The sequence below is a fragment of the Pteropus medius genome, unplaced genomic scaffold, assembly GCF_902729225.1.
Source record: "Pteropus medius unplaced genomic scaffold, Ma_sr-lr_union100, whole genome shotgun sequence".
In the NCBI taxonomy this organism is placed as follows: Eukaryota; Metazoa; Chordata; class Mammalia; order Chiroptera; family Pteropodidae; genus Pteropus; species Pteropus medius.
Genome location: NW_024340693.1, coordinates 1 through 27,964, shown reverse-complemented (window position 1 = coordinate 27,964; position 27,964 = coordinate 1). Strand labels below are relative to the sequence as shown.

General features: G+C 50.6%; 1 protein-coding gene and 1 pseudogene across 7 annotated transcripts in view; one reads left to right on the top strand and one right to left on the bottom strand.

Annotated features, from left to right (window-relative positions):
* The window catches only part of FRY (FRY microtubule binding protein), a 320,056-nt gene extending 297,170 nt beyond the window's left edge, over positions 1–22,886 (top strand). For all 7 annotated transcript variants that reach the window (XM_039861088.1, XM_039861099.1, XM_039860841.1 and 4 more), the window contains 11 exons: positions 679–858; positions 2,452–2,613; positions 3,774–3,848; positions 6,176–6,346; positions 11,428–11,628; positions 12,153–12,299; positions 14,645–14,805; positions 15,652–15,841; positions 19,601–19,750; positions 20,799–20,897; positions 22,629–22,886. In XM_039861088.1, coding sequence (XP_039717022.1) covers positions 679–858; positions 2,452–2,613; positions 3,774–3,848; positions 6,176–6,346; positions 11,428–11,628; positions 12,153–12,299; positions 14,645–14,805; positions 15,652–15,841; positions 19,601–19,750; positions 20,799–20,897; positions 22,629–22,871 — 1,779 coding nt within the window. In that variant the 3' untranslated portion in view covers positions 22,872–22,886. The remainder of the gene's footprint in view (positions 1–678; positions 859–2,451; positions 2,614–3,773; positions 3,849–6,175; positions 6,347–11,427; positions 11,629–12,152; positions 12,300–14,644; positions 14,806–15,651; positions 15,842–19,600; positions 19,751–20,798; positions 20,898–22,628) is intronic.
* On the bottom strand, positions 4,806–4,924 carry LOC120603192 (uncharacterized; annotated as a pseudogene).
* Positions 22,887–27,964: the final 5,078 nt, after the last annotated feature.

Genomic DNA, 27,964 nt, shown 5'->3' with positions numbered 1-27,964 from the left:
GATAACGACTTTTATCCAGTCGGTTTATCTATGTTCAATATTTTTTGGGGAGAAGGACCTCAGGGTGCCATGGGGAGGGGTGTCGGGGACAAAGTGAGTTCCTGGAAGAGTGGCCTTTGGTAAGCCATTAAGGAATGGAGAGGAGAGGACACTCAGAAGGGAGGGAGGGAGAGAGGAGCTGGGAAGGGTTCTCAGATGCCTGGATGGGGTAGGCAGGTGTGGGGCAGAAAGGGCAGAGGGCAGAGGTCAGGGGCCCGGGGCCCGGGTGGCGCATGGGGCAGGGAGCGCCTGGGGACTGAGAGCAGGCCAGGGAACCCAGGATGGAGAGCATTTTGAGACAGAGCAAGTGGTCAGTAGCATAAACGCACTGAGGACTGATTGTCTTTTGTGGGTCTTTTGGTTTTCAAATTAAGGAGGCAAATACGGTACCTTATTTTACATTTGTTTGAATATAGACAAAATTGGTCTTTTTTAAATGTCTGTTTTTTAAATGTAGCTCATCTTATATACAATACGTCTTTTTTTTTCTTTCTGTCATTTGCCTTTTCTCATGGTACTTCCTGCTCCGTTATAAATCGGTGGATCCTGACGGGTCCCGAGACGTTTCGCTGGTTAGCGTCACGTGAGTTTTGAAACCATGGAATTGCTCTTGACCACTGAGCGTTCATTTGCCCACAGAGTGTCCACTGGAGAGAAGCTCTGAATATCTTGAAGCTGGTGGTCTCTCGCTCGGCCAGCCTCGTCTTGCCTGCGTGCCAGCACGGCGACCTCTCGAAGATAGAAATCCGTCGCGTGTGGGCCAGCGCGTCGAAGGAGCTGCCCGGGAAAACCCTGGAGTTTCACTTCGACATTTCAGAGGTGCGTCATCTGTTTCTGGAGGCTATGACTCGAGCAGTAGTGGCCGAGTCAAGGGCAGGGGCCTGGAGCGAGGGGGATGTGTCGTCCCTTTACTTCCAACAAAGACTTCAAGGCCGGAGTTGGCTTCATTTTTAAGGCCACGCCGAGTGTCACATGCTCTGGGGCTCTGAGTTGGCAGCTTTTAAAAATAGAAGGTAGCTGCAGTTATATAAGAGGTGACTTTCAAAAAGATAACTTTAAAATGGCCATCTTTAAACCACAGGCCTCACTTTCCTCGTCTGACAGCTGTCAGATTGTTCCCTGCGTGGCGGCCAGGCCAGCAAGGGACTGAGATTTGCAGGAATATGGAATCTGGTTTACGGTTGCTTCCTGAAGCAACATTGCTTTTTAAACCATAAAATTATCTAAATTCTTGCCTGGGGGAAAGGGGTTTTTGGGAAGAGAAGCGAGGGGACCAAGGTAAGGGATCGGGGAGAAAAGAGAACAGGAAGTAGTCATATTTACCTACTGGCCCATGAACGAACATTCAGGAGCCTGTACTTAACTGTTTCAATCTCAGGTATAAAAATACTTCACTTCCCTGTGTCTCTTACCCTGTGACCCATCAGCCCCCCACCCAAAGCAGAAAGCACACTCCATTCATCTTGTGGTACAGGTCAGGCTCACGGTCAGGGTCTGGTACGGGGTCAGGCTCGTGATCGGGACATGACAGATGGTCTTCAACACTGCCGAATGGACAGCACTGACGGAATCAACCAGAACCTCCTCGCTCTTGTCCAGGCCAGGTTTTCTCACGCGAAGTCTCCCTGCCCCTTTGTCATTTTAGTAATCAGGATGAGGTACTAGTCTGCTGCCACGGTGATGCTTTTATCTTTATTTAGTCTGTATACAGTGTTAAGGTACTGAATCAGTACTCGTCCATTTTTAACATTTTTTACGTTGCTGGTGGGGGGAAGGGAGGCGGTCACGTTTCGTCTTTGACTTAAGTTTATTCTGCGTGTGCCGGTCAGCTGCACACCCCAGAGGCGCCCCCGTTCCGGAAGGATGGGCTTTGGGGGCTGGGGTGGCTTCACCAGTCGGTTTCTGCCACCTGCCTCCGGGTGTAGGCACCAGCCAGTTCCTGCGTGGGACGCCCCTGGGGACTGGAGCCTGACAAGCACGACACCCAGGCCTCGCAGGAAGTGGGCTTCCCAGAGTGCCGCCCCGGTACCTGGCCCCGACCACATTCATTTAAATAACCGGAAAGATCCCAATCACTTAAATAAATTTTAAACCAGAGCGTAAAGATCAGGGAGAGGGGACGGACTTCTGGTCTGGTTACGACTGTAAAAAGTTCTCTCAAGCTGAAACACCAGAAAACCGACTTTTCCTGAAAGTTTAGCTTCTAGTCTTCACTTGGGGTTCCAAACCACATTTAAGAACATGCAGTTGGGGGTAACATGTAAGATGGAACGGGCCCCGGGCGTGTGTGGACCCCAGGAGAGCGAGCCCGCCGGACACTCGGCCTCTCTCCACCTGACCCGGGGAAGCCATCACGGTCACCGGCCCAGAATGACTGACAAGCGGGGGCCTCGGCTCTGCCTTTTCTCCCAGACGTCCATCATCGGGAGGCGCTACGATGAGCTGCAGAGCTCCTCTGGGCCCGACGGGAAGCCCCGGGCCGTGGCTGTCACCCGGAGCACGTCCTCCACCTCGTCCGGCTCCAACTCCAACGTCCTTGTCCCCGTGAGCTGGAAGAGGCCCCAGTATTCCCAGGTATGGAGCCCAGGCCTGCAGGCTGGCGGGGAGCTCGGGGGACTGGTGGGGCCCACGGCCACGTGATGGGGTTCCCCCACCCTCTGCCTACACAGTGCCTGCCCAGGCACCAGCCCCAGTGGTGAGGTCCTCACAGCACCCAAGGGGACCCGAAGGGGACCCACTTTCTTCTTACGTGGAGTCGGAGCCAACACTTTGTCGCTCGGACTCACCGGCCTTACTGCTCTCATGCTCAGAATGGGGATCGGGTCCCCACCTGGCGGCGCTCCCGGCCTCTGCAGAAACCCTGCCCGTCACCCCGACGCGCCTCCCGTCCCCCAGGGAACACGGCCATGACGCTAGCCTCCTGGCGGCCTCCACGCAAACTCAGATCCGCCTGAAAGGGAAAAGTCGCTTTAAACGGGCGGGGACGGTCACTCCCCCGAGATTCGGAGGCACGTCGCCGGTTCTGAGGCTGCCATCCCGAGCCACCTGCCATCCCGAGACCTAGAGACTCCGGGTCACTGGAACATGTGACATGATGGCTTGTAGAGAATCCCCACCCATAAGGAAACCAAAAGGAGTTAAATCTGACTTGAGAACGATTTAATATGGCTTACAAATACGTTTTTCTAATTCTGCACAAAGCCCAGTTAGTCTCGCCTTTGAGGAAAAGAAGTTTGCGTGTGACATGACAGGCCTCACTTGGGTGGCGGGGGCCCTGCCGACGCTGGGAGCCGCGGCCTGTGAGAGTGGGTGGTCCACGGCAGGGGTGACTACTAAGAAGGTCGGCGTCGTTTTCCAGACCTCGCCTCCTCCCAGGAAAACTCAGGTCAGCACCGTCCACTAGAAGCAGAAGGGGACCCTCATTTTAAATTTTCTAGCAGTCACCTTCAAAATAAAAAGTTGAAAGAAACTGAATGGAAGAAATGAATTTTCATAACATATTTTCCTGAACCTAATATGTCTAAAATATCATTTCAACAAGTCATCAGTGTTTTACAGTTATCACTGAGGCGTCTCACGGTCCTTTTCCACGCCAAGTCTGCGTGAGCTTTACGTCTCCGTCTCAGCGGCCGCGTTCCACTGCGCTGGCCCCGTGTGGCCAGTGGCTGCAGCATTGGAGCAGATGTGGTCCCAGGATGCCATGGTGACAGCCTGCCTGTGTGTTTCTCTTCCAGAAGAGGACCAAAGAGAAGTTGGTGCACGTCCTTTCTCTATGTGGCCAAGAAGTGGGCCTGAGCAAAAATCCATCAGTAAGTCCCATCACGTGGCACATATATCTTGGTGTCCTGTCTTTTTTACCGGTGGTCAGAACAAGTTCAGAGAGTTCGCCTACGCATTATAAGTGTACTGTCCACCATCTAGATCGAACCCATAGCTCATCTCTCCCCACACAATGATTTTTTAACGTCGGTTCAGAAACAGGAAAGATTTTGTTGGCTATTTCTCCAGTTTTTCTGTAAATAAATACTTAGTTATTTCCATTTTTAAAAATTTCTTAGATTTTTTTTTTTAAGCCAGTTTCTTATACATATGTAACTATCTCCTGCACCACCACATGTGATACACACTCCTTCTGGGCGTAATTTTACTCTGACGCTCACATCTTACGGTGATGTCATTATTTTGCTTATGTACAATAAAGGTGAAAATAATGACATTATCATGTTTTTTTCCTCATAAACTTCCACTGATATTAGTTTCTGAGAAAAAAAAAAACGATGCCATCAGGCTTTAGAATAACTGAACTTATAAAGTATTATAAGTTAGCGTCGGAAAGAAGCTTTTATAAAATTTAGAAAGTTCGGATTGAGTGTGTAAGTGTATTGTGGCCCAGGCAATAAAAATCTCAGGTTCCACCAGGCATTTTTATCCCATCTGTATTATCTTTATTATTAACCTCCCCAAAAAAACAAAAAAAGCAAACTAAATAGCTTCCCAAATAAAGGACGCGTCAGCCGATGGCGTCTCGGGAGCTGTTTCTCTGCCACGGCTGCCGCCATACTGCGTGAGCAGGTGAGGTCGTGGGGTTCCTGACCCCTTGCGGAACCAGCTGTCTATACCACCTGAGGATGTGCCCAGCCCGCCATTGGCTTGATCCCTACTGGTGTCTTTTTTTTTTTTTTTTTTTTTTTTTATGAGGCGATTGGTTGACCTCACAGATTGCAAGGACCTTGTCAGCTTACAATCCTTTATTTTTTTACTTTTTACACCTACAGCACCTGGTTGTCCTAGGGGGTCTCCCCTCCAAGCACTAACCAGGCCCGACCCTGCTTCGCTTCCAAGCTCAGACGGGATAGGGCTTGTTCAGGGTGGCATGGCCGTAGGCAAGTGTCACCTTTTTAGTGTCATTGATCAGTGTGTTGCTGCTCCTGTGACGTTTTGGGGGGCCTTTCTCACTGCCCCAGTAGGTGACACCATCTCCTTCAGATCTGCCTGCTCTGTGCTCGGGCCTTTGTGGCTAGGATGTCACCTGGAGGGTGCCACAGATAAGAGCACCTGGCGGGAAAGGGAGCCTCCCACCGAGCATCTAGGGTTCCCGCCTCGTCTCCCCCGCCGGTTGGCGGCCCTCTGTGCTATGTCTGTCACACTCCCACTAGTGATCTCTGCTGATCGCCATTGTAGAGGATACAGTGCAAATCATGACTGTTCTTAGCCACTGGAGGAGAAAAGCGTGCGTAAAAATCCTCTCTTGGCTTTTGAGAGGCATTGGTTATATTTAAATTTTTAGACACGATTTGCCAATTCCCAATGAGGACGGGACGTAACGATGAAATGCTGAGTGCCGTCCTCCTTACCTAGCGCCCACCTGTGCCCGGGGATAGCTGGATACGGAGCGCCTGGCCCTTCTGCAGTCCATGATTTCTGCAAAGCTCTGTCAAAGTGGCCCAGGAGAAAGAACCTACGTGCAGAAGTTAACCTTAAAGTATTAACACGAAATATTTTAATAGAAAGAAAGTCTGGTTTTGTTTACACAGGCAGGACAGGAAGTTAGGGGTGAATTCTGAGCCTGGTCGCTTGGTCATGCTCTGCACTTCGGACGGGACAGTGCCGAGCTCTGGCTTGTGTCTCACCCCTGCCTGCTCCCCACCTCATCTCCGAAAGGGTTAAGCCCTTTGCTCTCTAGTTTCCAGCATAGTGTCAGCCTCTGTCATCAGGAGTCCCGACAGTGCTGTGTGTTGACATGTGTGGGACGTGTGTGCATCTGTGTCCGCATTTAACCTCAGTCAGCTCAGAAGTGGTAGAACATTCCTTGGCCACTGTAGTTTGTTGAGTACACGCTCAGTTGTCACACACACGCACACGCACATGCAGGTAGCTCCCTCCCCCCGTCTTTGTCCAAGAAGCAGCGATCTGAGCCTTGAACTCTTTCCCAGGGTGTGAACTGCTGCCTCATACACGCCGAATTGAATCTGAAGGCACCTGTCCAACATAAATAATAAAAGAACAGTCTAAAAATACCCACTTGAGGGATTAGGCGTGTGCTGGCAACACGTGGGACACGGAGCCAATTATGGGCGCGTAGCCCAAACACCCGGTGGGGGGGACGGCGTCTCAGCACAGGACTCTTGACTCGTAGGTGATCTTTTCGTCGTGTGGGGACTTGGATCTGCTCGAGCATCAGACGAGCCTGGTGTCCTCGGAGGACGGTGCCCGGGATCAGGACAACATGGATGACACCAATAGCGAGCAGCAGTTCAGGGTCTTCCGGGACTTCGACTTCCTGGACGTGGAGCTGGAGGACGGAGAGGTACAGTATGTTCTCTGTATAGTTTACGCTCTCGCCGGCGCAAGTTTCTTCTCCCCCGCCGAGTCGAGAGATTGTGCAACAGGGTCTTTCATTTGAATCGACTTCAGCAAAGTCCCACAGCTTCACTTTGGCACCAGGCACCACTCCCGTCCTGCCTGAGCCCTCAGCCCAAGCCGCCAGGTTATTTTTAAGTGGCCGAGGTCTGACCGAATGACGACACAGAGGCTGTGTGTGTGCGTATGTGTGTGGAGTCCAGCGGGGAACTTTAAAAAAAGTCACAGTGCTCTAGGTCTGAGCCTGTCCGCTGGAACCGGGGTGACACCTGCTGAGCCGTGGTGAATGGTTTCACACGTGAACTGGCTATGATTCCGTCGCATCAGTGCTGCTGGATGAGGTGACGATGACGTGGCACAGGACGGGACACACAGGAGAGCCCCCAGCCGTGCCCTGGGTGGTGGCTGGGGCCCCACACCTGGCACAGCTGCATCCAGGCCTCGGCACGCCTCGGCAGGCTCGTTTAGGGGAGTGAAGATTATGGTCAAACGGTGCTTTCAGAAACCTGGGCCTGGACGGAAGCTCCCCAGCCCTCCACTTGCGTGTCCGGAGCACAGGACGCTCTGGCCCAGAGATAGCGCTTTGCCCCATGGGATGAACTAGGCACACCGAGGGGAGACGGGCACAGGTAAAACCGCCTGGGACGAGCAGCTCACAGGGTTTCCCAGCGCCCGAGGCCACAGGTCACTCCAGGAAGCAGCCCTCTGCTGGCGCCCCAGATCCAAGCGTGACATCCCGTGGTGGGGCGGTACCCCCTGACTTGACTGTGAACTCGCCTTTCCTAAAAGGATGTGATTACGGACCACCCCGGGCGTGTGGAGGTGACAGGCCCAAGAGCTACGCGCCCTCGTCCCTCCCTGGCCACTGCCGACCCTGGGCGTCCACGCCAGGGCAGGTGGCGTCCTCGGGGCACACAGTGTTCTTTACCAGTTCTGTCCCCGGAGAGGAAGGTCAGCAGAGCCGCCTTGAAGAGCTTAAAAGGCCCTGGCTGCAGGTGCCTTCAAGCAAGGGCCAGCCTCCCGCCTCGAGTGGCTCTCGAACCAGTAGGAAGGCTGGCAGGGTCTTCTGACTTACCCGTAATCAGTGACAAATCAGTCAGTGATTGTGAGGACTGCTGAAAAAGTCTATAACAAAACATGGCAGTTTGGGGTCCTTTCAGAGCCTCTCTGGGCCAGGGCTGCCCGGGACGTGAAAAGGTCGGCTCCCCAACCAGGACAGCCAGCCCCATGTCACCGCCTCGGCTAGAACTCGAGCCAGGCCCCCTCCTCAGTCCAGAAGTGAAACTAAGCAGGAGACGCACCACTCACTGTCCAGACTCGGCCAAAGGAAAACGTGTCACGCAGAGTGACCAGGCAGGGAGGGCGTAAAGCAGGAGAATCGGGCACAGTTTCAGAGCCAGCAACAAATTTATCAAAATCGAAGAGTCTGAGATGCCCCTGACCCGAAAATAAATATGGCACCGGTGTTTCTCAGGGATAGTAAGTAACGAACACTACACCTTCCTTCTCGTGTTCTCTGTATCGTCCCAGCCAACGAGGACCGACGCACCACAGGGAGGCTTAATCTCGTGTGATTAAAACTTCCTAAGACGCTTGAGCACGTGCAAGTACATGTTTATCCAGAGGCAGGAAAGCGCGGGAGATGTGCTGCGTCGCGGTCGGTCGTAGTAGGGGCGCCAGCACGTGCGGACGGGCAGCATGACAGGCCGGGCCGGGGCCCAGGCACGACCCGCTCCGGACGCCAGCGCCACTGCCGCCCCGGCTGTAGGACCTAAGCACGGCTGCAGTCTCTCTCGCCTTCCTCAGCCTCCCAGATCACAATCACACACCTTCGGCTTGTGAGCGGGGCCCAGTGACGCCACCTTTTCTCCGTCAATGACCCTGATTCATTTTCCCATGACAGTTGACGATTTTCTTACAAACTTTGTTTTCCTCCTCCTCCTCCCTCCCTTCCCCCCCACCAAAAAAAGTGTCAAGACCAAAGTTGCCAGTGGAAGTGGAAAGTTTCTGAAATTGTGTTTGGGATTTCTCACCCCAGCTCCACCGTCCACCACTACGAGGGGTGGGATCTCTGGTATTTGATGCTGATTTTTCTCTGGGGGGGGGTTGTGTACCTTTACCTTTTTTGAAAGTTGCATCTGCTGAAGTAGATACTGTTAGCACTGTTTCGTTGTGTTTAAACTAAGATGCAAGCACTTGACTGCCTTCGATATAACATTTTAAATAGACTTTTTATTTGTTTTTCTATCCTTTCCATGTGCTACCCAGGAGCTCCAGGTAAGGGGATGTTCTTTTTGACTCAGGTGTGCTAGTCGATGTTGTGCATCAGTGCAGATTCTTAACAACATAACTGCTTCTTCCTTCTAGCGTATGTATGCCTGTTTGCGTGCACATTCACACTGAGGGGCGTGTGACCGAAGAAATATGTTCCTTGGTGGCTCTAGTATGGAAATATGTTCTGAAGTAGAAACACAAGAGAGTTTTAAAGTCTTTATATGCCTTGTTCTGGGAGTCGCATGCTTGTATCTCCTGAGAGGAAGTAAGTTTTTAAGGAAGATCCATCGAAATCCTATAGTTTCTGATTAGGCATTTGCACGACTAGGTTGAGTTCGTTGTTAAATTATTTTATTAAAGACAAAATCAACCAGCTGCACCTAACCATGTACCTACACGCTTCCAATCGAATACTTTTATTTTCCAGGAGTTAGGAGCTACCTTTGTATGGTGGTTATATAAACAGTGCACCCCAGTTCCTTCAATGATAATTCTTATTTGACAGATTTCCAATATGAAAAAAATTATCTCAAAGACTGTTATTTCCCACATTTCTAGAATGCTCAGTCATTAATGCTTTCTCATCTCGGTATAAATCCCGTGTGATTGAGTTCGATGACTGGCTTCTGCAAACGGTCCGTCAGGAACAGTTAGCCATCTCCCGAATTTTCTCACACAGATAGTCAGCCGTAATCAGTAAAAGGACGTTTTGACTTTTGGCCTGGTTTGTAACATAAAATGCAGATGTGACATTTGGACATGGGAAAGGTGGAGGGTGGTCCCCTGGCAGGCGTATTCGTGGGCCGTGTTGAGAAGTCCTGGTTGGCTCTTCTTCGCCATGGCCTGTAACGCAGGCCCATCCCATCTCAGCCACCACCCAGAAAACAGTTCCAGTCCCCCTGCCTCTGGTGGAGCCACCACGTCCTCTAGCAAACATCTAGGGGACTATTCCTGCCAGAACAGCTTTCCCTGACTCCCAGGCCTCAGGCCTGATTCACCCAAGTTGTCACCAGAGCTGCAGCCAAACCAACGGTACCGGCGTCCACGGCCACCGTAGCATTTTCTGCCCTAGACGTCTGCATCCTCTGCAAGCTCAAGTTCAGCGCAGAGACCTCCACAGTTGTCAGCTGAGATAGTTTGTCCAGCCCGTCCACTGACCTGGTGCACGAAAGCCCGTTTTGTGAATTTCTGCTTTATAGTTGTGTGTTTCTTCCAGTCACTTCCACGTTCTCTTTCCCTCTGTATGGTATTCTCGTTTCTCTTTTTCATTTCTTTACATATTGCATTTTCTTTTTCTTCCCAGAGCTCTTGCCTTTTCCACATTTTTTTTTCCAATTTTTTTTCCCACCGAACTAGCTATTTTTAAATCCCAGCATAACAACCTTTTTCACCAGGAAAAAAATTATTTGTGGCGATCAATGATACAGATGCAAAGGTACAGAAGCACATAAAAAGCAGATGCAGCTACAGAATCTGGAAATCATATTCTGAGTCTTTCTCTTTATAATCAAACAGTCCCAAGAACAGTCACGAACATCATAACTGGGGGTGAATAATGATAATTTCTGTGTCAAATTCAGAATGTGTTTGGGATTCTTACCTGATGCCTTCTGCCGTGAATTGCCAAAACAGACTTTGGAAAAAACTAGGAGTCTGTTCTATGAGAGGTCTGTGAGAATATTCTGGAAGGCTTTGTTTCATTGGATGCCAGAGGAAATAGACCCTAAACCACAGGGAAAGTAATCAATTGAACGCTCACTAATTTTAACAATAATTTGCATCTCGTATTATTATGCTATTAACTGAGCTGTCATCAGAAAGTGATTTTATTTCAGCGAACCATCAGACTCATATTGGAAGGATTCTATGCTAGATTTTATTCAGATCGCCTATTTGTTCAGGTTAAAATTTTTTATCAACAGCCTGGGTAATCTTTCTCTTCCTTTATTCCTGTCTTAACAGAGAAAAATAAAACCCAAGTTCGTTTCCAGAGAAACATTTTACGTCGGTCAAGTAAAGTTATTTGATATTAAACAGTTGGTAGAGAAAGTTGGAGGCACAGCTGAAACTTTGTTAACACTTGCATTGCCGCTTGGCCCAGTTCCCAGTAGATTAAAACGCCCAGGCTGGCGATAAATGCTTGGTACCACGGCACTCATTATAAGTTCCAAAAAATAACAGTTTTCTGTGTTGAGACAATTTATTCAAGATGAGCCAGAAGCAAAGTCGCGCCTGCTGCTGCGGCCGCTGCATGGCGCGTGACCCGCGTCCCCCCCTCCCCTGCCCCCCGCCAGCTGCTCCCAAGGTCCTTAACTCTGCGTTTCATGCGTGGGAACGCCAGCACGCTTGCCTAATGCAAAGCTGGTCCCACTTCTAGCCCTCTGAGAACACGTGACCCAAGGGCAGGGACGCGCCACTTCCAAGGTGGCTGCTCTGTGAATGGTCTCTCCCTTCCAGATGTTTGGAGGCACGGATCATTTGCAGAGTTGACCCAAATGACCTTGTAAGGAAACATAACATTTCCCACCATGGCAGAGACAGGTGTGATTGCATCTACCTGTGCCTTACTCAGCATGAAGGTGACGTAGTGTGCTTCTGCTGCTTTTCACATCGTGTCACAAAACATTTGGTGCCAAGGGACGTGAGGGCTTGAGAGTCACAAGGGAAAAGCCTCTCTCTCAGCCATGACTTTGCGAGTGGGACAGCGTGAGCAGGCTGGGGCGTAGAGTAAAGCGGCCGATGGTGTGATTTCAGGGCGAGAGCGTGGACAACTTCAACTGGGGGGTTCGCCGGCGCTCCCTGGACAGCCTGGACAAGTGCGACGTGCAGCTTCTGGAGGAGCGCCAGCTGTCGGGGGGCGCCCCCAGCTTAGCCGCCCGCAGCCGCGAGGACTCCGATGAGTCATCGGAGGACGAGGACCTGGCGACCAGCCAGCTGCTGGAGCACACCGACCTCGTAAGTGGGGCCCCGGTGTCTGGAGCTAAAGCAGCAGCAGCAGCACCACCACCACCACCGTGGCGGTGGCCGCTGAGGGACCGTGCCCAGCAGCCTAACGAAACCCGAGCGCTGTCCAGCCCAGTCCTGCCAGCCTCGTCTCCGCGGACTGCAGCTGGACAGACGCCAGGCCTTCGTGACAAGCCCTGGACACCATTCGATCGGTGTCCGCCTCGGTTTTCTCTTAAATAACCATTATCGTGCTGGCATCTTTTTTGGAAACCCTTGACATCTGACGGTGTAGGAGCTAGGGCAGACAGGCGTTTCGGTGCACTCACGTGACACGGGGGTCAGGGTGGCAGAGGGCCGTGCCGTCACACCAGCTCCTACGTTCGGGGCATCATGACAGTGTGACGCATGCATCCCCGAGACCCCACGACCTGCACCCAGCTCAGCTCGTGCGATGGTCTGCATGCTCCTGGGGACGGTAGCTACGGCTTCACAGAGACGTCGCACTGCCTCACATTGCCTCGCTCTGTCAACAGATCATGACTCTTTCCCCTGCTGAGGAGGCCAACCCCGTGGACGGCGACATGCCGCCCGCAGACCCCCGCCCCCTCGGCGCCCGGACAGCCAGCTTCGACTCCTCCCTGGCCGACGTCGCCAACCTCCAGATCTCCGAGGGCTCCAAGGTGAGAGGGTCTGGCAGCGGTGACTGCGGTTTCCCCCTAGGAAAGGTGCTTCCAATTTCTGGAATTCTTAGGGGTGGTCACCGGGGAAGGGAAGGGGGTGGGGACTGTCTTTCTCTTCCCTTTTACTTTCCTGAAATAATGGAGTTAGTTTGTTTTCCAGCTGTTTTGCCCTCACAACCTGAGCGCCACCTCCTGTCGGTTAGACACGATTTGATTTGAGGTCTTTCTTTTAACATGAAACATTTTCCGTACGCGTTGGACACGGCTGATGACTGGCAGGACAAACTGGCACGTGTCCCAGATCACAGTGACTGGGAAATGGCTGTTCTCTGTCGTGACTTTCCTAAAACAGCGTGCCGAGTGTAGCGCGGGGGTGCGCACGTATTCGGGGACATTTTTTCCTGTGTAGGAACCGAGGACACAGTTTGCACATTGATTCCGTCCTCGCCTCTGGGCACCCTGTCCCAACTTTCAGTATCAATCACAGCATTATGCACAGGACAAACGGTCCCAGCCAGGCTCTGAGGGCAAAAGTAAGTAACGATGCAATTTTCTTATTTAAAAAGAAAAGAATCTAACGATACGGACTTTACTTAAAGTCGATCTCATCTAAATGCCCAGAAAACATCCTGCCGCAGAAATGCGCACTGCCGTCAGCTTGGAATTCCATGTTCTTATATCAGACGCACCCAAGTGACCAGTGCTGGTGGGGTGGTTTTTTCCTTCAGTTTGGTTGCCGGCAGGACAACTTCGAAATAGAGAGTAAAACCGAAGAAAATAAAAATGTATAAAAGTATATCCTTTCCGATACTTGTAGTGGAAAAAACGCAGTACTGGCCATTCCGTGTCCCTGAGATCGTGGCAAATCTTCCCAACTGCCATGTCCTAAAACTGCAGAAATGGGAAGAAAAGTTATGTCTAAGATTTCATTGCACAGGGACTGTGACCAGGGATTCTTAGAGTTAGCAGAGTCTTTTTTTTTTTTTTTTAGCCAAAAAAAAAGGGGGGCCAGAAAGGAACCTTTTCTGAGATTAAAATGCCAGAATCCTAAAATTAAGAAATTAAACTTCGTGGAAAGGACATCACGGAACAGATGCGAAGTTAACATTGGACACTTCTCAGTCTTTGAATAGGCGGTTTCTCAAATTTTCAATTTCAAATGCTAACCGATGTAGACTTCCCATAGAGGGCACTACCTAAGTAATAATATTTTTAGGGAGTCACACAGAAATCTAATTCTATCAAGGAAAGTCTGAGTTTGATTTCTGAAAAGCTATCTCTGGATTTCTGCAACGTTTGATATATACGAGATGTTACAAAGAGAAAACAAAAGATGTTTTTTTAAGAACTCAGCTGTCCCCTGATCGATTAAGTGGACATGCACGAGTAGCCCGGACCAGTCACCAGTGGCCAGCCTTGTTGGCACCATTGTCATTTCAAAAACGCAGGAAGCAGCAGATGCGGAAAAGGGTCTGAAAATTAGGGTTAACAAGCGACTCTCCCGCAGATGTGAGACACGCTTTCCCCAACGTGTCTGCCAGCGCCCCGTCCGGTCCCCTGAGCCCCAGGGTCAGAGCACTCAGCGGACAGCCAGGTGTCCCCCGTGGCCATGCTCTGATTCATTATACGCTTCCATTTGGCCCGGATTTTGGGTTTTTAAGAAAATGACTCACCGGCACGTACGTGCGGTTGCTTCCGCCTGCTGGCCCCTTGCTCTCGTCGGGAACAGTCAGCCTCTTTTCCCGTCTGACTCGCTGTCACCCCTTCCTGCCCCCTCAGCCCCTGGTGCCACCTCTCCCTCAGCCCTTTCCACTCCCCCACGTTTCACAACTCCGTGGACGCAGCCCTTCGGCCCTGTCCCCTTCGAGGGGTGTCCCCAAGAGTCAGGCCCAGACGACGGGATCATAGCAGGTTTGCAGCGTGGCAAGCCATCTGCGTGGCCGGCTCGGCGAAGGGCCACAGGCCGCTCACGCACAGGGGATACGGCCTGTGGGCAGTTGGTGCAGCGTCACCGAGGGCTCCAAGTTCTGGTCTCCGTGGCGAGGGTTCCGTGTGCAGAGATGGCTGCACCCAGCACTGTTCAGCCACAGAGCTCCGAGCCTGGGTGGCTCTGAGCCCTCTCCGCTCTGGGGACACAGCAGCCAGGGCCCAGGCGCAGCCCTGTCCCTCGCTTGTGAGCGTGGGGGCCAGACGGGGGTCACAGTGGTCGCGGTGTTTTCACCCCACAGACGCAGGTGCGACAAGGCCACCCGACAGCCACCGGGGACCCCTGCGTCCCATCAGGAGAGGTGAGCAGCCGTCCGCACCTCTCACAGCCCAGGCCCCCCTCTTTCCTGCTGTCCCAGGCTGACGCTGTCCAGGAGGGGGACGTCGTCCGGGAAGAGGACTTCTCCAGTTCCACCAATGAGCTGCCCGCAGCCTTCGAGTGCAGCGACAGCCTCAGCCTGGACATGACGGAGGCCGAGGGCAAAGGCGGCCGGGGCCTGGAGCAGTTCACGCTGGCAAGGTGGGCCGCCCGGGGGAGGGGACCTCACTGCCACTCCGGTCGCACGGCACACGCGCAGTGCTGGCACTTCCTCATGAAGGAGTCCAAAGTGACATGCAACCTGGAGGGCTCCCGGGCTGGCGTCATCCAGTCCCCCACAGGGCCCACACGGAGCCAGAAAGCCATCCATGTAGGAAGTCGCAAGGCCACAGAGGGACATGCGAAGCCCAATGGGCCTGGGGACCCAGCCCACGCCTGTGAGCTTTGAAAATGGGCAGGGGTGGCAAGCGGGGAGGTGGCTTCTTTCCATTTTGGGCTGTAAGGCCAGAGCCGGGGCCTCCTCTCCCTGAGGTGGCAGCTGCTGTGTCTGCCGAGTGCGCTTAGTCAGACTGCAACTCGGAGGAAGTACTCGTGAGCACCGCTGTGGCATCCGGCATGAGTCACAGGTGACGCTGCAGGTTTACTTCAGGAAGGGCAGCCAGGATCCCACGGCCACCCTTCCAAACGGTGGCCCGGGCCGCTCCTGGCGACGCCGGAAGGGGGCCCACCTGGCCACAACACCTCACTCCCCTCCCCTCCACTCCCCTCCCGCCACGTCCCTTCTGGCCGTCCGTGCACATGCACCCCTGGGGCAAAGCCGACAGATTCAGAATTTTTGTTCTAATTTTTCATAATGAAAAACGCCGAGGACCGAAAGGGCCGACGTGCCGGGGGGGAGCGGCGAGCGGAGCGGGGACGCTGCTCTGCACAGTCAGGAAGGACCCGGGCGGCCCCACGAGAGCCACGTCCCCAGAGCGGCCGCGGGTGCACAGGGGCGGGAAGGGGGGGCCATCCCTGCTGACGGCCCTCTCCTCTCCTCTCCTCCAGCTTCGGGGACGGCGACAGGGGCGTCTCCCCGCCGCCCTCGCCCTTCTTCTCGGCCATCCTGGCCGCGTTCCAGCCCGCAGCCTGCGACGACGCCGAGGAGGCCTGGCACAGCCACGTCACGCAGCTCATGGGCGACTCGGACGGCTCCTGTGCCGTGTACACCTTCCACGTGTTCTCCTCCTTGTTTAAGGTGCGGAGTCCGCGGGGTGCGCTGTCTGCGGGGGGCCGGCGGCTCATCTGGGGCGGGCGCCCCGATTCCGGCTTCTCCTTTCTCCCAGCCTCCCCACTGCTCCCACGCCCCTCCCCGAGCTGGCACCCGGGCTGCCGTGGCGTCCTGTCACGCCTGCCCTCTGGCCTTTACCAATGGGTGGCCTCCCCCCACCTCTGCTTCCCCAGGACACTCTCGGTATCTGTGTCCTTCATTGTTTGTTCTTCCGTTCCCTGTCATTTATCCCCGCCCCACGGGGCCCTTGAACTTCCAGCCGGGGCCGTGAACACTCACCCACTCTCCTGAGCCACCTCTGCCAGATGAAAGGTCACTTTTTGCTTCCCTTGCGTGAAGCACGGCCCAGCCAGTCCACGGTGTCGCCATGGTGCGAATCGTAAACCAGTGTACCTCCCCCTAGGGCTGCGGCCTAGATGTGGCAGCAGAGGACAGGCTGGGTCCAGCCCCTAGCCGGGCACCGGGGCGTCATGCTCACCCAGCTCCACGGAGCCATCCCTGTGGGCGCCTGCAGAGCGCCCCGCCACCCCAAACACACTTAAGAACCGCTGGACTGGAGAGATGGAGGGGCTCAACCAACCGCTGACTGGCAGCAGCTTATTTTTCGCCTGCCTGTCTTGGGTCATGCAGATTCGTCCGTATTTCTCTGTCTTGCCCTGAACTTGTTCTGTCCAAATTTCGCCCAATGCCGGCGGGGGTGGGAGGCGGCCACCGAGGCGGGTGTCCGCCGCTGGAATGGCAGCGTGGGGCCGACGCTCGGCCGCGAGCCTGAGAGTCACTGATGTGGGAACACGGGCCCCGTAAGGCTTAAGAGAAAACCGGTTTGAAAAATAATGCAGAATACTGCTCCTTTTTATTTTTAATGCCTAGGAAAGATGAGGACTCAGCACTAGCATTTCGTTGTAGTTTCTTCGGGGGTCGTGAGATTGTGGGTATCTTTTATATTCTTTCTTTCAAGTCCCTATTTTTTTTATAAGGAAAATGTTTTTCTTCTAGTATCTTCAGAAAAGCATTTTCCTAAACATCTAATAACATGGAAAACAACCTCCACTAGTGATGCAGGGAAAACTGGAAAGAGGCTGACTAAATGGACAGACAAGACAGAGAGTCCTGTAAGAGGTTTCTAGAAGTTGGGTTCTGTTGAGTATATCGCGACAGACTGAGGGGTGGGCCCTCTAAGCGCCTCTGGGAAGAGCCGTGGCAGAACGAAAGGCCAGAAAATTCAGAATGATATAAAAAGTGCAAAACGAACAAACTGGGGTCATCTGCCTTAAATGATTTCAAATTCAGGAAGCTGTGTCCGGGTTAACGTGAGAGGAATCCGTTTTTCAGCCTCGAGGCCCGTCATCTGTACTGTTCTCTCAAGCTTGGCATCTACTTTTAGGAACTTGATAGAAGGCAGAGAGGACGCGCTCGGTCACGTCTGGGGTCAGCTGGGGCCAGAGGGGCTGTCAGGCGTCAGGCAGAAACCACCTGCTGCTGAAAGCTAAAAATTCTAGAAACGCTCCCACATTAAACCCGACAGAAGTTTAAAAACCAACCACCAGAAAGCCGCCCTTTGACGTCAACTTCATTGTTAAGGATTCAGGAGCGATTATTTAGTTTGTCCTAAAGTCTATTTTAAAATAATGGTTAATAATGCACGTTAAAGTTTGGCTATTGTAGAAATTTTTTTGTTTTTTAGTCACTAGACTCTTCAGGCTCAGTTTTACAATCCTGAGCAGTACTTACCCTTCTGCATAGCGTGGTCACCTCCTCTTCTCCCCCACTGTCTTCCCCATTGAGTGCAGATCTCTGACTGGATGTCGCTTCAGTGAGCGGAACCTCCCTTTGCTTCTCTCTCCCTTCCCCTGTCCCCTGGGATCTCGAGCAGTGCAGTCGCATCTGTCACACTTGTCACACTGTTCGAGCCACTTGTTTTGGTGTCTGTCCCCCCTAGAGAAGGCAGGTAACGGTGTCTCTCTTTGACCCCCCCACCCTCGCCCACACAAAACGGGACTCAGCAAACGCAGGAAGAATGACCGGAAGTCTTTTTTTTTGTTCATGGACATCTCAAACGTACCGCTTCTGGCTGAATGCCCGTGGCCCAGAAGCCCGTGAGGCGGGCTGGGAGGTGGGGCTGGGCCCAGGGGCACGTGTGTGTGGGACTTTTGGTTCATTAGTGAGCTAGACCAATCCCCGCGGAGCTTAGCTGCAGTCCTAGTGCATACAGCCCTGTTCGTTTCTGATGTCGCATTTAGCCTTAAGAACTTCCTCGTGCCGTGTGATTGAGAGCAATAATAGTAGCGACACAGGTTTTAAGGAGAGATGCTGGAAGTGAAACCCACCTCAGACACGTCGTCTGCTAACCGCCCGCCGGGTCCTCACCGTATCTATATACGATTTTCCAGCTTTTTCCCATGAGTCCGAACACCACGTCCTCCTATGATGTGGTGGATTTTGGAAGCAGGGAGAGGAAGTAATTGCAAAAATAATTTGGTTTTAAAAAGAAAAAAATGGTTTCTAATGGTCCAGCACGGACGTCTTTCCAAGTGTCTTGGTCACTATTCTTCCTTCCTGCCACTCCTGCTGGAATATCGTCATTGGAGTACACAAAGCCACCAAGTTATGGGGCGTGTTCATGGGGACGTCACGGGTACAAAACAGAGTTTACGTCCCTTAAACATCACCTGCCTTTCCCTGTGGCTCTAAAGTGCTCAGTGTAATGAAAACAGAACCCAGATCTCGCCTTATCCATAGGTAAGATGGGAAGAACCCCAAATATCTGGGAGACGTAATCTCGCTTCCGGCCCTGCCACTCGATGAGCTGCGTGATGCCAGATGCGGCACCTCCTGCCCCTTTCAACTCTAACAACTGTCGAGGGGTGGGCATTGGCACGTAAAACTAACGACACTGTAAAGACACGTACGTTCGGCATTATACCAAGATTCCCAGATATAAAAAATAAAACGCAACATGGTTGGCATTTACCAGCATCTCTTGTAAAGAGCCCACAGCCGTCGGGCCCCCTCGCTCCCCCACAGCGGGGCGGCTTTCTCGTAGGTGAGAGCCCACGGCTAGAAAGGAGTGGCATCTCTCTGGGGAAAGCCAGTGCCCAGGACTGGAATCATTTTGGGGTTAAAATACAGTTTATTCTTTTTGTTGAAAATAGCACGTGTGGACATTCGGGGGCTAAGAATGTTCCCATGTGGACATCAAGGCCTCCTAGCTTGGGTTCATCCTCAGAAGGTGCAGGAGGGACAGTGACCTCGAGGGCTGTAAATTCCGGAGCCAGGCTCACCCTCGCTCTGCCACTCGCTGGTGGCAGGGCCCTACGCGAGTCACTTCATCTCTCGTGTGGTTGTGAGGATCACTGAGCTGATGCAGACAAAGCTGGAGGGCAGAGTTAGGCACCTGCACAGGTGTGCTCCCGGGGGAGGTTCGGCCTGGGTGCCAAGTAGCATTTACTCTCTATTCTTCAGAAGCTCAAATGGCACGATGTCCATGCTTCGTCTCGGAGCCGTGACCTTGTCTCGTCTGCGTTGCAGCCACGTTAGTGGCTTCTCACTGATCTGACGGACAGGCGCAGAGGGCTCGGCAGCGGTTCTGGGGGGCCACATGCTGGCAGTGCCTGCTGCACACCCAGGACCTATGCCCTGTCGCTGTCTTTATAAAGATGAGAAAAGGCCTTTCTCGTCCCCAGGTTAGCACCTGCCTTTACACATGGCCACTATTTTGCCTTTCAGAACATCCAGAAAAGGTTCTGCTTCCTCACTTGTGATGCGGCCAGTTACCTGGGGGACAACCTCCGGGGCATCGGGGCCAAGTTCGTCAGCTCCTCGCAGATGCTCACCTCCTGCTCCGAGTGCCCCACGCTCTTCGTGGACGCTGAGACCGTGAGTGTCCCGGTGGCCTGCGGGGAGGCTGGTTTGCGCTGTGGTTGGCGGAGGGACACGTGCAGTGACTGTGAGCAGCGCCGGGTGGGACGTGACTGTCAGAGGCTGGCGTCGGCACAGAAGGATGGTACGTGCCGCCCGGGCCAAGGCGAGTCACTTCAGAGATTGGGGGAGAATCTCTGGGCTCTCTCTGTGTCCTTGGGACCCCGCCCCAGGGACTGACAGCGGGGTGGATGGAGGGCTAGCCCTCCAGAGCCGACCTTCCAGTCCTGACCCTGCCAGGCAGCCTGGCCAGATAGGTCCCCAGAGATAACACGTCACCACAGTCCCCACCCCCAAGTCTCAGTAGGACCCTGACTGCCCTCCGGAAGTAAGGCCCAGCCCACACTGCCAATGATGCGTTTAAAGGGTGTTAAGACAGTCTCCGGCCAACCGAGTCGCGGCTTTGCGACCAGACTGTGACCCGGCGAGCCTGGCCCACTCTGCGAGGTGGGGAGGGGGGTGTTAGCGCCTTAGGTCCCCCGCGTGTCACAGAACCACCTCAGTGCCGAGCGAGTCCGAGGTTTAGAACCAGTGACAGCATCTTCGACTTTACAAGACTCTGAAGAGTCTGTCTTCCCAAGACCTTGACTGGGGGCCGGCTGTCTCACGGCCAGGCCCACGAGCTGAGAAATCAGCCTCCCACGAGGACGTAGAAATTAAACACAAAATCTATCTGAAAGTCTGTGTGGAGTTTACTGAGATGCTAGCGTCCGTGCATAAATGGATGGTACGTCCTAACGTGTGCTCCGTGCTATCCTCGTTAGATCTGTCGGCACCGATGCAGGCAAAACAGGTGTGTTCTCAGGCGGTCTGGACCAGCAGACCGAGAGACAGCTGTAGCTGCAGCTGACAGGGAGCAGCATCACAGACCGTGCAGCTCGTTCAAACGGATGCCGCTGCCCCACCTCGCAGCACTTCCCAGTGTGTTTGCCTCTCTGCGCAGGCAGCCGGGCCTCGCCAGATGTGTCTCCGGTGGCTTTAACACAAATTCTCTTCCCATCTTCAGCTCCTTTCCTGCGGACTCCTGGACAAGCTCAAGTTCAGTGTTTTAGAACTGCAGGAATACTTGGACACCTACAACAACAGAAAAGAGGCCACTCTCGCAGTAAGCTCGCATCTCTGCACACCTGGCACTGGGCCACACATAGCGAGCTGCAAGGTAGGGCGCTGTCACACCCGGTGGGGGGGGGTTTAGATAGGCCGCATCTATTAAGTGTTGATTTACATCCATTGTGTGTGTGATAGTGTGGATTATAAAAAAAAAAAAAATGATATCTACAAAGGAGAAAGTGTTTAGCTTTTATTTTTAGCCCCATAATTTCCTTACCAAGAAACTGGGACAGGTGGGCCTCTGCTTGATCTGTCCTTTCATCAGTTTTATAACTCGTCTTTCCTCGGAGCTGTGAAATGGCCAGTTAACTCCCTTCCGGGGTAGCCTCACTCCCCCAGGACTGGTTAAGATGAGTCTCGTCCCCCCTCTAACCACTCGTGGGAGCTGAGTCCCGGTCCCCATTGCTTCTCTTGGCCTCAGCTCCTGCTCTTTACTCTTTCCTTTTAGATTGTGGGTCTAGATCTAGATTGTAAAATGTTAGAGACAGAAGTGATAAAAAAAAAAAACCCGATTTCTGACAACTGGGTAATGTCTGTGTAATACACCAGGCACTATTCCAAGGGCGTGGATTATGTAGTCAGATGGCCTGTGGTTCACACCATAGCTCAGCTACAGAAAGGTTAGGGACCTTGGATCAGTTACTCATTTTCTTTCATCACAGACTGATCATCTGTAAGACAGCAATCATAATTCTTTGCAAAATTCTTGTAAGACTATGATAATTAAGAACCATCATAGCAGCTAACGTTTTCTGAATTCTTTGTGTCCAGCCACCTGATAAGAATTAAATCTCTTAAATCATGTAATGCCGACAGCTCCCTGGGGGGTTGCTGTCTTTAGCTAGAAGGGAGAAGCACTGTAATGGGGCCACAATACAATATCGCCTTCAAATAGAAATAATACATGGAAACTGCCTGGCACTGTGCCTCATACATAGAAGACGGTCACTGTGAAGTCACTGGTTCTTTGCCATTGTTTTGATCAGCTCGTGACCTGTTCAAGGTCAAGAGTTCTGACGTTCTGCTGTTACAGGTCTCACTGTCGTCTATGTTGGTGGCTCTCTGCCTGTCACTGTTTCCAGCTTCTCAGTCACGCGTTGATACAAGGGATTCCCTTTGGTTCTGGCAGGTGAACAGACCAGTGTCTGGACGTCAGGCGTGGACTCCAGTTCTCCAGTGCTTAGTGTTTTCTGCCCAGAGGTTCCTTTTCATGTCTGGATCAGTTACTGTCCAGATGCTTCAGACGGGCAGATCCTCTAAACAGCTGTGATAACAGCCTTTCTTACACCGACGTTGACCTGCCCCCTCAGAAGCCACCTCGACATGACAGGATGGTGCGGCACGTCAGGGTACACCATCCAGAACTACCCAGCCGTGAGGCAGTGAGGGACCCACCGCCCAATTTCAATCATATGAACGCTTTCTAACCGTACACGAATTTGTTTTAATTTGTACATAAATTAGGAGTGGTCCGGTGAAACCATTCTCCAGGGTGACGTGTCACAGCGTTGAAATTATGTTATTAAATGAACATCACTGAACCCGCATACACAGATATTTTAATTTCAAATAGTTCATCTTTAACCAGAAAGAATTATTTTCAGTCGTTACAGCAAAATTTTACTTCACTGTGATTAGAAGCTTAATCAGTTTTCCCTAACAGAATTGATGACAAAAATGTCCTCAGGGCGTCACTGAATTGACCTGTGTCTCTTTGTGACAACAGTGGCTTGCAAATTGTAAGGCAACTTTTGCTGGAGGATCGAGGGATGGAGTAATTACCTGTCAGCCGGGGGACTCAGAGGAAAAGGTAAGAAAAGCCTGTAGAGTTTCTCTCTTCTGTGCCCAGACGTTGTGTGTTGGTTTTCACCCACCCAAGAATCGTGAGACTCGGCAAAGGCACGGGCGGAACGAGCCGTCCATGCACGGGAAACCGAGACAGCCAAACAGAACGTTCGAGCGTGCGTGACTGTGGGCGAGGGGGGGTCTTTTTGGAAAAGTAACGTCTAAAAATAACATTTTTGCTGGACATTGTCTAACTGCACTAATCAGTTCCTAACAGATCTGTTCTTCATTCAGAACGTAAAACCAAATCGTGTGAATTCTTCGCTAAGTCCCTTAGTCCCTTCGATGAAGAATCTTTGTCGGCCTTTTGGCACATCGCTCTCTTTATTTTCCAATTCCAGTTGACATACGAGATCATAGCAGTTTCAGGGGCACAGCATAGTGGTTAGATGTTTATATACCCGATTCCGCCAACGGATCTAGTCCCCACCTGACACTGTACGTAGTCATTGCTGTATTATATTCCCCGTGCAGTAAATTTCACCCCGTGACTATTTTGTAACGGCCAATTGGTACGTCGGAATCCCCTCACCCCTTCCTATCTGGCAACCACCAGTTTGTTCTCTGTATCTATGTGTTTCTGTTTTGTTTGTTCATTTGTTTTTCGGATCTCACATATAAGTGAAATCATATAGTATTTGTCTTTCTCTGTCTGACTTGCTTCATTTAGCTTAATACCTTCCAGGTCCATCCATGTCACAAATGGTAAGATTTTATTCTTTTTTCTGGCTGAGTAATATTCCATTGTGTCTATGTACCACCTCTTCTTTATCAATCGTCTGTCCATGGACACTTAGATTGCTTCCATGTCTTGGCTACTATAAAAAATGCTGCAGTGAACACAGGGGTGCTGAAGTCTTTTCAAATCAGTGTTTGGGATTTCTTCCGATAAATGCTCACAAGTAGAACTGCTGGATCATAGGGTAGTTCTATTTAAAAATTTTTAAGGAACCTCCATCCTGTTTTCCATGGCAACTACACAAATTTACAATCCCACCAACAGTGCATGAGGGTTCCCTTTCCCCCACACCCTTGCCAACACCTGTTTTTTGTTGATTTATTGACAATAGCCATTCTGACAGGTGTGAGGTTTTAATTGTGGTTTTAATTTGCATTTCCCTGATGATTAGTGATGCCGAGCATCTTTTCATGTGTCCATTGGCCATCGGTGTCTCCTCTTTGGAGAAATGTCTACTCAGGCCCTTTGCCCATTTTTTAATTGGGTTGTTTGTTTAGGGGGGTTGTTCAGTTGTGTAAGTTGCTTATATATTTTTGGATATTAACCCTTTATCACATGTATCATTGGTAAATATCTTCTCCCATTCACTAGGTTGCCTTTTCATTTTGTTGATGGTTTCCTTTGTTGTGCAAAAACTTTTCAGTTTGATATAATCCCATTTGTTTAATTTTTCTTTTGTTTCCCTTGCCGAGGAGACATATCCAAAAAAATATTACTAAGAGCAATATCAGAGAGTTTACTGTCTGTTATCTTCTGGGAGTTTTATGGTTTCAGGTCTTGCATTTAAGTCTTTAATCCATTTTTGTACATGGTGTAAGAAAGTTGTCTAGTTTCATTTCTTGCATGTATCTGTCCAGTTTTCCCAACACCTTTTATTGAATAGACTGTCTCTACTCCACTGTATATTCTTGCCTCCTTTGACACAGAGTAATTGACCGCGTAGCTGTGGGTCCATTTCTGGGCCCTCGAGTCTGTTCCATTCATCTATGAGTCTGTTGTTATGCTGGTCCCATGCTGTTTTGCTTACTACCTTGTAGTACAGTTTGACAGCAGGTAGTGTGATACCTCCAGGATCTTTCGTGGTTCCACGTAAATTTTAATATTATTCAGTTCTGTGAAAAACGCCCTCAGTATTTTGACAGGGATTGCAATGAATCTGTAGCGTGCTTCGGGCAATATGGCTATCGTAATGCTAGCAACCCTTCCAGCGCCTGAGCAGGGCGTACCCTTCCGTTCACGTGTGCCCTCTTCCATTTCTGTCTTCGGGGTCTTGGTCAGATTCATTCCTGGATATTTCCTTCTTTTTGATGTAATCGTAAATGGGATTGTTTTCTTAATTTCACCTTCTAATCGTTCATTATTAGTGTATAGGACTGCAACAGATTTCTGTATATTAATTTTGTATCCTGCTACTTTACTGAATTCCATTAATTTTTGGCAGGTTCTTTACAGTTTTCTATATATAGTATGTCATCAGAAAGAGTGACAGTTTTACTTCTTCCTTTCCAGTCTGGGTGCTTTTTATTGCCTCCTTTCTGTGGCTAGGACGTCCAATGCTATATTGAATAATAGTTTTAAGAGTGGGCATCCTTGTCTTGTTCCTGATCTACAAGGAAAATCTTTCAGCCCTTCACGATTGAGTATGATGTGAGCTCTGGGCTTGTCATATCTAGCCTTTATCGTTTTGAGGTAAGTTCCTTCTATACCCAGCTTGTTAAGAGTTTCATCATAAATGGATGTTGAATTATTCCGCATCTGTTGAGAGCTTCGTGTGATTTTTATCCTTGGTTTTGTCGATGTGATGTACCACATTGACCGACTTGCGGATTTGAACCACCCTTCCATCCCCAGTGTAAGTCCTACTTGGGCATGGTGCATAACCTTTTTGATGTATTTTTGGATTTGGTTTGCTCATGTTTTGTTGAGAACGTTTGCATCTGTTCATCAGGGATATTGGCCTGCGACTCTCTGTAGTGTCTTTGTTGGATCTGGTGTCAGGCTAATGCTGGCCTCGTAGAAAGAGTTTGGAGGCATTCTTCCCCTTCAGTTGTTTGGAATGCTTCTAGAAGGACGTTTGGCAGGTTCACCGATGAAGCCCTCCGGCCCTGGGCTTCTGTCTGTCTGGAGTTTTCTGACGACACCTTCAACGTCACCGCTGGTAATAGGTCTGTTCAGATTCCCTGTTCCTTCCTGGTTTACTGTTGGAAGACTGTTATGTTTCTAGAAATGTATCCACTTCCTCTAGATTCCTTAGCATGTAATTGTTCACAGTTAATGGCACTCTGTATTCTGCGTGTCGGTTGTCATCTCTCCCCCATTCTGATTTTATTGATTTAGGCCCCCTCTCCTTTTAAGTCTGGCTAGATATCTGTCCATTTTATTTGCCTTTTCAAAGCATTAGCTCTAGTTTCATTGACCTTTGCTACTTTTTTTTTTTTCTCTGTTTTGTTTATGGCTGATCTGATCTTGAGTATTTCCTTCCACTTTGGTTTCTTTGTTCTTCTTCTCTGGTTCCTTTAGGTATAGTTATATCGTTTATTTGGGGTTTTCCTGTTTCTTGCGGTGGGCCTCTATATTAAGAACTTCCCTCTTAGAAGGTCTTTTGCTGCATCTCATAAATTTCGGAAAGGTGCGTGTTCATGTTCATTTGTCTGAGGGACGTTTCTGATTTTCTGTTTGGTTTCCTCTTTGATCCAGTGGTTGTATACTACCACGTTGTCTAATCTCCACATATTTGTGCTTTTTCCTATTTGCTTCCTGTAGTGGATTTCTAGTTTTATGCCACTGTGGTCAGAAAATATGCTTGATCGAATTTCAACTTTCCTCATATGTGGTCTACCCTGGAAAATATTCCATGTGCATTTAAGAAGAATATGTATTGTGAAGTTTGGGGATGAAATGACCTATAAATGCCTAGTTGATCTAGTCTCACATGACATTTAAGGCCTTTATTTCCAGATTAACTGTCTGGATGACCTACCCACTGAGGTAAGTGGGGTATTGAAGTCCCCAAGTGTTATTACATCACCGGTCATTTCTGCCCGACGTTCCACTAGCTCCTGCTTTATATAGTTAGGTGCGCCATTGTTGGGGGCGTAGATGTATGCAAGTGTCCTGTCGTCCCCTTGGGACAACCACTTCATCATGTGACATCCTCCTTTGTCTCTTTTTACATTCCTCGTTTTAAAGCCTATTCAGTCTGACGTGAGTATTGCGACCCCTGCTTTCCATCCATTTCTATAGGCATGGAACGTCTTTTTCCGTCCCTTCCCTTCGGGCTGTGTGTTTCGTAGGCAGTCGATCTCTTGTAGGCAGCACAGAGATGGCTCTAGATTTTTAATCCATTCAGCCACCTTTTACCTTTTGATTGGAGCATTTAGTCCATTTACATTAAATGATCGATAAGTATATGCTTTTTTCCATTTTGTTACTTATGTGGGTTGTCTTGCTGTTTCTTCTCTCGATCCCTTTAGAATTACTCATTTTCTTTAGTGCTTTCTTCGGGTCTATTTATTTTTGTGTATGCTTTTTGTGGCTACCCTGAGGTTCACATATAGCCATCTATATAATGGTCTATTTCTTAGCTGATAAGTGTTTAAGTCCAAACCCATTCTAAAAGCACTATGTTTTTGCACCCTCATCCTCATTTTGGTTTTGACATGTCTTTATCTGTTTTCTGTATGTCCTGACTTCTTACAGTAGTTATAGTTAATTTTGCTACCTTCACTTTAGTTTTTTAAGTGGTTGATTCACTGTTGATTACATATTTGCCTTTACCAGTGAGATTTTCCCTTCCCTGTATTTTCTTATTTCTGGTTACGGCCCTTCCTTTTCTGCCTGAGGAAGAGTCACATTTGTTGTAAGGCCAGGGTAGCGGTGGTTAGCTCCTTTAGTTGTTCGGCTTCTCCTCTGGAACGCCCACCATGCAAATGTTGGAGCAGTTGGTATCGTCCCAGAGGTCCCTTAGCCTATGCTCATTTTTTAAATTCCTTGTGTTTCTGATTGGGTGATATAGGTGGCTAATCTCTTCTGCTGCCTGAATCTGCTGTTTCCTTCTAATGTATTTTCCACGTCGGTTAGTGTAGTTTTCATCTCTGATTTGGGCCTGTACTATATTTCTTGGCTCCCCGTTGAAGTTCTGCGTTCTTCTATTCTACCTTCAAGTGTGTTGAGCATCCTTATGATCATTTCTTTGAATTCTTTATCAAGCAAATTACTTATCGCCCTTTCATTCGATTTTTTTTCCGCAGGGTTTTACGTTCCTGCATTTGGGGCGTTTTATTCTGTCTGACCTCCGTGTTTATTGTTAGATAAAATAGCTCTCTCCCCCAGCCTGCCCGCTAGGTCCGTCCCCAGGTGGAGGGGCCGGGCCCCGTTCGCGCCCGCTCTGACACGCGCTCTGGCCGCTGGCGCTAGCTCTGAGAGGGGTCGGCGGGGACACACTACAGAGCGCCCGCCAGCCCAGTGCAGGGGACATG